At 42.2% G+C, this 13,143-nt stretch overlaps 1 protein-coding gene across 6 annotated transcripts in view; it reads right to left on the bottom strand.

Moving 5' to 3' along the window:
* Positions 1–13,143, bottom strand: part of SNCAIP (synuclein alpha interacting protein) — a 217,159-nt gene that overhangs the window by 39,095 nt on the left and 164,921 nt on the right. For all 6 annotated transcript variants that reach the window (XM_059916941.1, XM_059916939.1, XM_059916938.1 and 3 more), the window contains exon 4: positions 684–1,552. In XM_059916941.1, the coding sequence (XP_059772924.1) occupies positions 684–1,552 (869 nt within the window). The remainder of the gene's footprint in view (positions 1–683; positions 1,553–13,143) is intronic.

Here is a 13,143-nt window from a genome sequence, read left to right as displayed (position 1 = left end):
CAACGTAGGCAGATGGAATGTGACTGCAGTTTAGTTTTCCCTGAGCCTAAGCAGAACAGACTTTTCTTACATCATGTTACTCCGTGTCTAGAGTCTTTGGAAAAGCTTCTTCATTCTCCCTAGACATGCAGACCTGGAACTAAATAAAACCTCCATGTGGGTCAGAGGGCAGTCAAGCTCCAGGGTAAGTTTCTATCTGCAAATGCTTTCAAACATCCTGGTCCAAGTCTTCTGAATAATGATCAGGATAAAACAGAAGACCCTCTGTTCATGTATCTGGCAGGTCCCCCATCAGCAAGGAACTGACATCCCCACAAATAACTGAGTGAGAGCATTGGGAACCATTTGAAAAGCAAAAAGAAAGACATTAAGATTCATATTAAACAAAGTGCTGGGCTTTTTTCGTTTTGTTTATGTTTTAGACTCTGTGTCCTTCTTCCAGTTGAATTCAGGCAAAGTTCAAGTGAAATAACACTCCCCTCTATAGCCAATTGTTCTTCCTTGTGCTAACCACCTAACTTTTAATTTTAAAACTCAAAAGTCACATCTCCCAACTAAAGCCACAAGTAGAGATTAAACAAAAATTGGGACAGAAGCACCATCATTCTGTTACTAATGAATGGAGCTGATAAAACTGGAGTCTCTAGATTGTTAATATGTAGACGGAATTAATTCATACTTACCAGGAGAGATATTTGCCCTTCTTTAACGATGTTCAAGATGCTTTTTACTTTTTTCAGGTACTCACTCCTTTCTTCTGGGCCTTGGGAGCTGGTCCAGTTCATGCCACCGATCTGCTCCTCTAGTTTGGGGTCTGGTGCTGAGGACTGCAGATGGAAGGCCCTGAGCTGGCAGTCTGGCATCGCCTTGTCAACTTTCCGACCATGAGGATCACTAAAGGTCTTATTTGGGAAGTCCTTACTCTGGTTTTCAGGCTCATATGCAGAGCCACATTTAACCAGAGGAGGAGAACTCTCGGATTCTTCAGTGGAGAGCTTCTGCTGGTCACGGACGACAGAGGATGCTTTTCTCAAGTGAGGGCTTTTCACAGGAGACAGAACACAAAATGGTGTCATGCTGGACAGTGAGTTCTCAGCATTTCCTGTAGAGCAGGCTTTGCTAGAAAGGCCATTGATGCTTGTGCATAAACCCAAAATTCTTTTTTCTGAAGTCACCTTGGTAAAAGAGGCAAGCTGCTGACTGGATTTAATGTAAGGCACATCCAGAATCTCATCCATGTCGAGGTCATAATGCTCCAGTTCGCCCAGCAAGGGGCTGGGTTCCGTGCTCTTACTTGGAGGGCTGCTCTCTCCATCTCGGGGGCTGAGCTCCTCAGGTTGGGGGCCTGGGTCAGAATCACCCCCTTTCTGGTACTCTGCCTTCTGGTTCTTTTGGTCATCGCTTTCATTGTTCTCCAGAGTCTCTGGCTGATGTTTCAGTGGGGACACTCGCTTCACTGGGCGGAACTTACTGTATACATCGGCGATTCCCGTGGGCTTCTGTGTGTTTGTAATAAGAGTTGAGACACCGCAATTCCAGCTAGAGCTAGAAACTGTTTTAAAATAAATTAAAAGAGGGGACTATTAAAAACTGTTTTAAAATAAATTAAAATAGGGGACTATCTGAAACACTGAAAATAGCGTGGCCATGCAAGCAGACATGGTCCACTCAAGTAATGCTCAAAGGAAGCCCGGGGACGAATTAAGGACGAAGCTCAAAGGGGACGAATTAAGAGAGAACGTATACCATAAAACAAACGGTTCATACTTACCATTGAAAAACAGTCAATGATAAAAGAAAGTTATGACATATTGGCTCAAAATTAATTCAAGTAGTAATAATAGTGAAGGCAGACAGCTAAAGAAAACAAACCCAGACAGATACTCAGGTTTATTCCCTGGGTGGTGACACCTCCCTGATAGTATTTTGATACTTGCCATCACCCTGAAAAAGAGAACTGGAGGATAGGATCCTTTGTGTTAAACGAACTTCCAAACTAATCCAGGGAGAGAAGGGACGTATGTGCATATGTGCACACGCGCACGGGTATACTCTGAAAGCTTACGACGACGTCTCAGAGAAAGAAGGGATAAATGGTTTAATATTGGGCAAACTTAAACTGATACCTACTGGGTGATTCCCTAGGTGATTTGTTAGGTGGATTAGGGAAAGAACAGGAAGGAATGAATTGGTCAGGACTGACTGGACCATGGGAGATAAGCCATGGTTGAGTTCATCCCACCGCAGACTGAGTATTCCAGTCAACCATCGCTCACGGGCATTCGAGAGTAATTTCTGGCATATGACACATCCACATAACGCACTAGCTTCACACGGGAATGTGCTCTTTAAGAGTCACTGCTGCCCTCGGTCATTTGGAAAGCAGGAAATGAACAAGAGGAGAAGGAAGGTGCAAAGGGAGGGTGAAGTAGGCAGACTATTTGTTTTTCTTCTCATTTCTTGCAAAGTTTAGATGAAGACTGTATAGTCTGCGTCCGAGTGCCTGGCTGAGACGGAGCGTAACGGGAGGTGAAAGCTAAGCACCACCTCCTCCCGCAGTGCGGCGGCCTCGTGTGACCGGCTGCCCCTTCCTCCCTCAGCCTCGATGACACCGCCTCCTCTCTGGGACACTCCCTTGACTACGAAGATGACCCCGCACTCTTGGTAGCTTGCAGCCCACCAGTTTATGGATTCCTACTCCCTTCCCACTGAGGTTACACCATCCCCCATCAAAGGGGTGAGGTTTCAGGACATGCCCTCTAACTAGGCATCTCCCATCGCTCTCTCCTCTTCTGGAACAACAGCAGGTGGGAAGTATTTAACCCCAAAGCATGTGTATGTGTCTGTTCTTTGCTATGGAGTACAACCAGGAAGTAAAGGAGCTAAGACGAGGGTATACTCAGGTCTGTAATTTCTGCAACAGTCCCTGGCTACCATTGATTCTTGGGGTGAAAGTAGCATATAAATTATGAAACGTTCCCCAAATTTAGACCCTTGGTCATTCTTCGTCCTACTGCTATGTGTTCTAAAACGATTCAGATAAGTTCTGGAACCAAAATAAGGAGGTGAGAGTGAGTGTTCTAAGCCTAAATGCTATGTACCTATTTATTGGTGGGTGAGTTCTTTCCCCCAAATGGACCACAATTTTGCTTGTGGTTTCAGAGGGTCTGCACGAAGCGGTCCTTCTCTGAGGACTTTTGGGAATCTAAGAAAATACTGTGAGCTGCGGAGGGAGGCCTGGATTCTGTCCAGTAAGAAACAGGTATTAACAGAGAATGTTCCAGAAGGGAAGGAAGGTGTCTAGATGCTCTTAAGCTGCTGCTTCTCTTGCCTTCTGCTGGCTCTGGTTCTCAGTTGTATACAGTACTTGGCACAGAGCAGACAATTAACAAGTGCTATATTTGAATTTGAATCTCACTTTGTCCAATGCATTAAATTTCTTTTTAAATGCCCAAAGAGCATCCTTCTCAGGGATTTATAGCTTAATTTCACAGGGGACAAAAGTCCTGTTAATAAACTCAGAGGAGTGGTAATCACCAATGAGAACGAGATTTTCTAGTTATTTATGAAATGTAAATAGGCAAAGGCAAAGACTAATTCCTGTGGGTCCATTATAAATTTAACAGTCTTTCTATCCTTTATATGTCCTTTTCTCCCTCAAAATGTAAAGCTAAAAAAAATTAAGGCCTGCCAGAAATTTTTGCCAAGCCTTTCTCTCTTCCTTTCAAGAATATATGGTTACTTACTTATTTAAACCAACAGAAAAATAGTGGACACAGAGTTTATAAATGTAAATATGCCTTAAATTTTATCCATCAATTTTCTGAAAACCTTAAAATATAGTAGGAAAAATATATATACATTTCTTAACATTTCTGAGATACATACTTATTATTAGGGATAGTATTTGCTGGTATTTTCCAATTACCTTCATTTTTTGGAAACTTCTTGATAATGTGCATCTCAGAATGCAATAAAACACTTTTAAAGCCACATAACTTAGTGGGCCAATACAACGAGAGCATTGTACCAATATATTTATGTATCGTATAAGGTCGTGGGTTCAAAGGGCTACTCTTTTATGTTGGCTTTATTTACATGTGAAATTTTTTCCAAGTGATACAGGGAAATGGATACCATATGTTTCCCAGCTGTTTTGTTCTGACAGGAGCCATTAAGAATGCTCTATGGAAATGAATTCTGTCTGAGTCTTATGAAAACACTTCTTTCCACAGAAGAGCCTAGAAACTGAAGAAGGGGCATCAACATTAGGCTCGTTGTCCTCCTTATTCAAACCTATGACTCTTTTTTAGGCTGAGAGGGAAATCTGTGTTTTCCAGTCTGTGTCTTGACTCCCTGGAAAAAATCCCAGTTATGAAAAGTGGATTAGATAACAGGTTTTTGTGAGAATGCTCTAATTTTTTACTATATCATATACCTGTCTGAGGAGAAGGACAATTTTATATATATATATATATAAAAGATAAAACGCAATTAGTTTATTTCTCCTAAGCTGGGAAAATGGGTATTTTAAGCACAACACAAGTAAAAGGGCCCTTAACGGCAGGCAAGATTTTCACTTCCGATTCTGTAAGTCTACCAAAAATTCCACTTATACTGTTGTTCTACCCCGACCCCATGATACACTTCTTATAATGCATGGAAACAAAGATCAGACTAACTAGGGCTTATAGGCAGATTTTGAGGCTAAATTTGTTTCCCGGAAATCATGAATAAATACTTCACATGTTAAACTTTAGATCGCTGAAAATTTTATCGATTATTTTATGAGATCTTTACAAGCTCTGTGAGAACAGTCTGTGTCTAATTTACCTCTCTATCCCTCAAAGCACCCAGCAAATTGCTTTACATGTGTAGGTTCTCAGTGACTTTTTTGGGTGAGTGGATTCATTTTTAACATCTTATGAACATAAACATGCCCAATATACCTTAAACCTGTCTACCTGATTACGGCACAAAGCTTCTAAAATGGTCAGTAGGTAAATGGAAATGCATTTGAGGTTGATTTGTAGACCACAGTTCCCTCTTCCAATCTAACTGGCATTTGGAATGTCTCTGATCTCCAGTAGGGTATTTCCAGTTGCCTGCTGACCATCCACAGGTCATCATTTATTCAACAAGCATTTAATGTGAGCCTGGGATGTGCACGTTATGTGTAACAGGTAGCATGTTCTGATCCAGGGGTCTTATCACCCCTACCCTCACCTGCTTCTTGCCTTCCCCCTCCTCATCCAAAACACACACACACGCATATGTGCACACACACACACACACGCATATGCACACACACACTCTACTCTGTCTTCCTTAAACGTATTCCTCATATACCTGGCCTGAATCACATGACCATGTATGCAGCCTCCCAAGCAATCCATCTCCAAGGCATCCCTGCCCCTCATCCTTTAGGCACCAAGTCCTATGTAGCCTGATCCTAAATCCTTCTTTAATCTGGTCCCTCTATTCATCTTATTATACTGACTAGACCCTTCCACAGCCCCTGCAGGGTTTCTTTTCTTCTTTGGTTTCCCTTTTGATCCTGATTAATCCCCTCTTTAGGTAAGTCTGATTTTGTCACTTCTTAGCTCAAAAACCTTGAGAGGCCTTGTACTGCCTAAAACAGTATTTCCCCCTATGTGGGACACATACCCCTGCAGTAACTAAGATGGTGCACAAGACCCATAAATCCCCCTGACTTGGAGAGTAAGCAAGCTATATACCTTTCAACTCTTTCTTCCTCTTAATTAATTTAAGGACTCTCAGTTTGGAGCTACAGTGACTTTAACTCCTCTCCAAAACTTACAAACTCCCTTCAGAATAATGAAACTGTGGGCCTTTAGCTCAGAGACTTTCATAAGCAAAGAGTTAGCAGAAATGCTTTATTTTCATCACATTCATTTTAATGATGTCCTTGAAGTTACTGCAAGTGACATTGATTTTTTACTTACAACACTGACATAAAGTTTCTTCCAAAAACAAATATGCTTAAAAGTAAATGGTTTTAGAAAAATAAGTTAAAAATAGTAGTACAAGTGGTTTACAGGTCAAACAAAAATAAGAGAGGTTGTGGAAATAATACTTAAACAACTAAGCTTTGGGAAACCCTGACTTTCAGGATAGTAGCTAAATTCTTTATCATGGTAGGTATCAGCTCTTTTATTTATTTTCTAATTTATCTTCCCATCTCAGCGCCACCATTCCCACGTCACTAATTTTTCTCTGCATTTCCATTGCTAAACTCACCCCCTTCTGGATACCCCAGGTCTTTCCTTCTCTTCTCTTGCCTTTGGGCAAGTTCGCCCTCTCCTATGACGCCTTTCCTGCCTTCTCTGCCTGAGATGGAAGCTCATCTGCCAGGGTTCCCCTCAGGTGTTACCTCCTTGGTGCATTTCCTCTGACTTTCCCAGGGAATCGTTGTCCTTTGCTTCTCAGTGTCCTGAGATACATCTGCCCATACCTAGAGTCACGCATTTATAAAGCTCTGTTTCAACAATTCACTCATGCATCTGTCTCACCTTCTCTCTTGAGAGTCCCTCAAGGGCAAAGACTGCTCGTGAACCTCCTTGTGTTTATAACCAGCCCTCTGTCTAGCATCTCACAGATATTGGGGCTCAAGGGCTAAACCTTTTAAAGAATAAATGAATGAAGGGGGAGGGAGGGAGCAGGAGGGGGGAAGAAGGAACAAAGGAATATGCTAGACCAAAGATGCAAAGTATACTAAATACATATGAGTCTTGTCACAATGAGTCACTCTCGCCACATTTTGGACACACTGAGTGTGCTGAATATTTCAAAGACAGTCTTGGTAAAGCTATTGAAGATGTGCTGCATATTAAAGTATTTTCATATATTTCCTAAGTTCTAAGCCAAAACTTCTTCATCTGTAAAATAAAGGGGTTAGACACATAATTGCTAAGACCTGACCCACCTCTAAATTTCTATGACTGTATGGAATGTCTACAAATAACAGGGCTCTTTATTCTGAATGACTCACTATGAAACACTATAATTCTTCTGGATCCATGTATTTCAACAGATCCTCACAAATTTATAATTATGAGGCTAAGCTGATTGCTGACACAGAACAACTCTTTGGCTCTTGGGACTGATAAATTAGTATTTTCTTAGGAAGATAATGTACAGTTTGCTATTGCAACGGTGGATCCAATTTTCAAGACTGAACGTCAGTGCTGGCTCCCAAAATGCCTATTTTACTTCTAAATATGGAGTTTTGTGTCCATATTAGAAAATTAGCTTTAGACATCACGAAGAGAAAGAAAAGGATGTGTCTTTAGGATAAAATACTCTTTTCCTACTATTTATTGTTAGAAGTGAAAGGAATACTATTTTCCTTGAGAAACAAAATGGTCAGCTTTAGCTGTAATTGCCTTAAAATGTACACAACAATGAACTTCACATCTACAGCTACTGGAAACCTAGGCACCTTCAAGGACATGACTTCTAAGTTCTCCAAGATTCCATTTCCTTCCATTTTTATACCTAAGAGAGGGACGTCGTGAAAGATTAGGAGGGTCAATGCTAGAGTCAAGAGTTTCCTTAATCCGATGTAAATGAAATCCATGGTGGGCTTACTCGTCACAAACACTTCAGGTTCTGAGGCGTGGTGACAGGTATACTTATCTCATGACAACAAGAAGAAGGGTATGGAGCCTGAGTGAAGGCTACTTGCTCGGTGCTCTTCTGTACCACCCTTGGAGACTAGATTGGAACCTGATCCAAGAAAGGGCTGGGTTAACTCTGAATCTGCAGTACTGTGTCAGGCCATGATGTTGGGAAGAGCGAGTGGGTGTGAGAAATGTTCCCATGGAGTTGTTCACTCATCCCTTTCATTGGTGTCACAGAACCTTTATTGATGGTGTTGTGAGGCTGAAGGGCAAGTACAGAGGACTTTCTTATAAAAATATCAACCAATGATTTATTCACATTGAGATGTTAAAATATTATTGGAAAAGATTCATTGATTTGGTTCTAAACTTCCTAAGTGGCTACTGATATAAAGCAGCTGTAGAAAGTCAGGTTTCCCAGTTTCCCAATTTCATAATTTCCCAAGTTTCCTGATTCCCAGCCCAGCCCAGAACTGTCAAGACCTGCTCATGTCACTTTGTACCCCATGTGCACCCATTTCTTTATTGTGTAAAAACTCACAGAAATACTCAAAAGCCCTTACTACCTTGGGTAGAAAAGATACTTCTTCACCAAAGACGCATGTTCTATCATGAAATCAGACTCAATATTTTGACAACTTTAAACCTTTGGGCCTTGAAAGTATGGTTCCCACAGAAGACAAATGAGTGATTCTGAAGAAAGCACATGGTTTCAGAGTTATTCTGTTGCCTGAAAAGCATGGCTGACCTTCACTCTGACATCAGCAAAACCTCCTGAGTGGATTAAGTCTTACATCCACTCCAGGCCCATTACCAGATTTCCTTTCTGTTTTTTCCTCTCTCAGTGCTGAATTATAGAGAGAGATACACATCCAAGGATGGTGCAGAGGCTCATCAAGCAGAGAAGCGTGGAAACAGGGGAGAACTTGCTCAGTGTGGTTTCTGGAAAGTGTTAGCAAACTCAGTGTAGTTTCTGGAAAGTGCAGAACCACGCTTACCAGTTTTAACTGAAGGTGGCAATGTTCTACAATGCTGATCTGTCAAGGGCAGGAAACACCAAGATACTGCTCCTTGCTAAGGGAACAAGAGGCAGATGGGGGAGGTTTGAAAAATCCCTATCCTCTACCGTCTACTAGCCAACTCCAACAGATGGCCCCCAGAATGCCGTCAGTAAAATGTTTATTTTCCTTCTTGATGTGAAGTCATGTATCCACATTAGGAATACAACTTTAGACACAAGAAGGGAAAAGGGGGTATATATCTTTAGGGTGCATGAGTGTTTTTGTTTTGTTTTGTTTTTTTTTTTAACGAAACATTAAATGAATTCTATTTTCCAGAAACAAAGCGGTAAGTGTATGAAACCTAGTCCCACTTTGAGAGGGACGCGCCTCAAGGACTGGAGGGGAGGAGAAATGGGAGGAAGAACTAAACCAGCCTGCAGCCTCCTCTTCCTCTGGGCAGCCCCGTGGGGTCCGCCCAAGCAAGCTGGTGGCCGGGTGGAGTTCTCCGTTACAGGTTGCAGAGAGGACAGGGAAGGTGCAGGGACGCAGCAAAGTGCAGATAGAGGCCCCTGCAGGACAGAGCCTGGCAGAACCACGCTGCCTCCTTTCCTACTGCCTTTCGGTACACACTTCTCAGGCACTGTTACAAACAATGAAGAAAACCAAAACACTTACGTGTGTTTTAAAACTTCCTCCAAATGCTATTTCTTAATTAGAATTTTCCTAAAATGTCCTCCATAGTTAAAATTACGAATACAATATATTTGTGTAAAACTTCCTATGTTTCTGACCACAAGTCAAGTGTATGATGTCACTAGACGTTTTTACAACAACTCTGGAGGATCGGTGAGCAGTGCTTCCGTATTCTCACTTGAAAATAAATGCGAACTGAGGGAGTTTCAAGTGTTATGTGGAAAATTACATACTATGCTGACTGCTCAACCAGGACTGAGGTTCCCTGACTCCAACTTTCTCTCCATAACACCGCAGAACTGCCTTATCAGAATTAAAATTATTCCCTAACCATGCAATTCACATTTTCTCTATTTGGGTCACATGAAGGCAATGGAATTCCAGAAACCAGTAGTAAAACCTGGTTGTACTCATTTCAGATTCATTTTAAGCTAAATCCCAAACTGTACTCTCTGCCTAGATTTTGGTAACCACTGACTATGAAGTAACATTAGGAAAATGGTTTTTAATAACAACTTTTCTTAGAAACAGTTGAGTGGAAGAATTTCCCTACTTTATCTTTAGTGGCATCAGCCTAAATTTAGAGTCATCTTATCACTGAAAATTTGTTCTGATTTCAGCTGCCAATTTTTTCAACTGGTTAAAGGTGGCAATTTCTTTCCAATATAAGCAAGAGATATAGGAATATAATAGAGCTTGTTCAGAAGTGCTAAAGTAATTGGCAGAATGCTAAAAGACTCTTACAGGGTCCACTCATTCCACAAACATCTGCTGAATGTTCTCTGTGCACATGGCTGTAGGGGTACAGCGGGGAATGAAATAGACATAATCACTGTCCTTATGGGGCAAGCAGACAGTCAAGCAAGTATACAGATGAATGAGAAATTACAAAATGCAGAGCGCTTTGATGGAAACAAGTAGGGTCCTGGAATAGAGAACAGCTGAGAAGCCTTATCATGGAGATGACATTTAAGCCAAGACCTGAGGATGAGAAGAAGACAATTATGTGAGGATCTGGGGGAAAATACAAGAGAAAAGATGATTCTGTGAAGATCTGGGTAGAAGGAAGCCCATTCTCAAATGCCTAATGAAGGAGAGAATCTGGCAGGTTCCATAGTTCTTCTATCTAGAGCAGAGTGAGCTAGGGTGAAGGAGATCAAAGATGAAGTTGGGGGAGGTTGTCAGGGGCCAACTCATTTGAGGGTTTTATTGACCACAAAAAGGAGTTTGGGTTATATTTTAAGTGAAATGGGGTATTCTTAGGGGGGCTTCACATAGAATGAAATGGTCTGCTTTACGTTTAAAAATATATCCTTGTGCCTCCTCTGGGGGAAATATGGGGTGGCAAGGATTGATGGTGAAGAAGGAAGTCAAAGTATTAGTTCATGGTTGTTAACCCAATGAAACATAGAGGTGGCCCGGCCTGGCTGGGGGCTGTTGAGATGGAGATAAGTGGACAGATGGGGATAGCCTCTGAGCACAGACGACTCAGGACCTGCTGATAGATGGAGGTGGAGACGAGGGAGAGGCAGAATCCTGGCTTTGGCCACCGAATGGATGTTTCAGTAAACTGAGTGCTGATTGCTGAGGGGGGTCTGAGGAGGAACAGGTTGGGGATGGGGATTCAAGAATTCCTCTTCAGAATTCCACAAGGCATCCAATGGAGATATCGAGTGGGTCATGAATTAGGAGGCTAGAGTGATGAGGTGAGTAGCAGCAGCAAGTACGGGGCATCTGAAGCCATGAGAACGAATGAGCTATCAACCCAGAGAGACTTAGAGATTGAGAGGAGAAAGGATCCTACTGAATACTTCCATACCACTTGGATATGTAAAGGTCAGGTAGAGGAAGGAGAGGAGTTACAAAGGAGACTAAGGAGATGTCAGAGTGTTAGAAGAAAAACAAGGAGAGAGGTGGGATCACAAAGCCATGGGAGGAGAACGTTTCCAGAAAGGCACGGCCAGTAGCCTCAAATAACACAGCAATGCCAAGCAAGATGAGAACATCAGTGCCAACGGATTTGACCAAATGGAAGTTGTGACCTTCCCAAAAGAGGTGGAAGCCATACTGGAGATATTTAAGGTGAACAGGAGGTAGAGGACTAGAGATCGAGGTTCCGTTAACTCTTTAAAGCATGTTGGCTACAAGTGGGGCCTGGGGTGGGAAGAAAAAGGAGCAGAGAATTAGGGTGGAGCCACCAGAGCAGTACTGTTTGCTCGTTTTTTAAGACAGGAAATAATTAGAGAGTGCTTGTATGGTGCAGATAAAAGAGGAATCAAATATCCAGAGAATATCAAAGTGTCAAACCAAACGAAGAGAAGCAAAGCAGCTGTCCCAAACCTCAATTATGATACAAAACCCAAAGAAGTCGGCTTCCTTTTCACCTCTTTACACATTCAATCATCCATCCTACCTCAGAGGTATATGTAGCACCAGCAGTAGGCACTGGAGATACCATAATGAACAAAATTACCCAAAAGAGATTTTATTTAGTCTACTAGAGAAAACTGATATTAAACGACATTATCAATAATTTTTAAAACACAGATATTTAAAGAGGTGGAAAAGTACAGGGAGCTGGGAGATAATATAGTAAGTTGGGAGAGGGGTTTTAATATAATCTAGGCTTGCACTGTCCAAATAGGAGCCACTAGACACCTGTGGCTATTAGGCACTTAAAATGTGGCTGGTGGTACATATCAAAGTGATAATAGCTTTGATTTATTGGGATAAATATAAGGTATTATTAAATTAATCTCATCTACTTATATTTTTTAATATAACTACTAGAAGAAGTTTAAATTATGGAAACGGCCTACACTACATTTCTACTGAACAGCGGTGGTCGCGGGAGTAGGGTGAAGGGCTGTGAGGAGGTGACCTTGGAGGCGAAAGGAGAGAAGGAAGGACGTGTCACGTGAAAGAACACAGCACATTTTAGGAACCGAAGGAAGTCCCTTGATGAGACTGGCAGGCAGAAAGCAGGAGGAGAGCGGCATGCGAGGAAGCTTGCGGATCCAGGAGAAGAGTGCTTGAAGACCACATAAGAGTTTCCCACTAAGAGAGTTTCCCACTGTGTATCCTGAGAACCATCTTGGGGAACTATTGCTTGATTCTGAGCACAGAGTGACATGATACCTCATCAGGGACGATGGATTAGCACCAAAGGTGGCCTAAGTCAGCGCTTCTCAAACTCGAATATACACAAATGAGTCACCTGGAGAGCTTGTCAAGATACAGATTCTGATGCTGGAGTCTGGAGTAAGGCCTCGGGGTCTGCATTTCTAACAGGCTTCCCCGTGATGCTGGTGGCGCTGGTTCCGGTCTCGGAGTGCACTTGTGAGATGCAAGGGCCCGAGCAATCGATGCCACAGAAGGGTCTGGACTTTTGGAGATGATTCTTTACTCTCTCCGAGGATCCTTCAACTATGAGATTCTAGGATTCTGTTTCTATTACTTGAGTTTTTTAGTGATTTTTTTTTTTTAGGGGAAGAGTCAGGGCAAAGAAGGTATGTGGACAAAGCACGCTCATTTTAAATGGGAAGAAATTGCCCACTGGGAGACAAAAGAAAAAGGATACACTTTCAGCAGGAAGTGGGATGCTCTCAGAGACTCTATGAAGATCCCAAACTAGTAACAACCCTCCCTCTCCCCGGTCTTACTGTTGCCTTGATTGGGAACATGGGGCAGGGAAAACCGCTTCTCCCTAACGACAGGATTGACTTCTGAGAAGGAAGTCACTGCGGGGCCACACAAGGTGAAAGGCACTTTGCTTCCGTACCGGTTTTTCCTTGTCCCTGTGCTTC

The sequence above is a fragment of the Balaenoptera ricei genome, chromosome 3 (genome assembly GCF_028023285.1).
Source record: "Balaenoptera ricei isolate mBalRic1 chromosome 3, mBalRic1.hap2, whole genome shotgun sequence".
NCBI classification, from domain to species: domain Eukaryota; kingdom Metazoa; phylum Chordata; class Mammalia; order Artiodactyla; family Balaenopteridae; genus Balaenoptera; species Balaenoptera ricei.
Note: the sequence above shows the minus strand (reverse complement) of the source record. Positions and strands in the feature narration are given on the sequence as shown.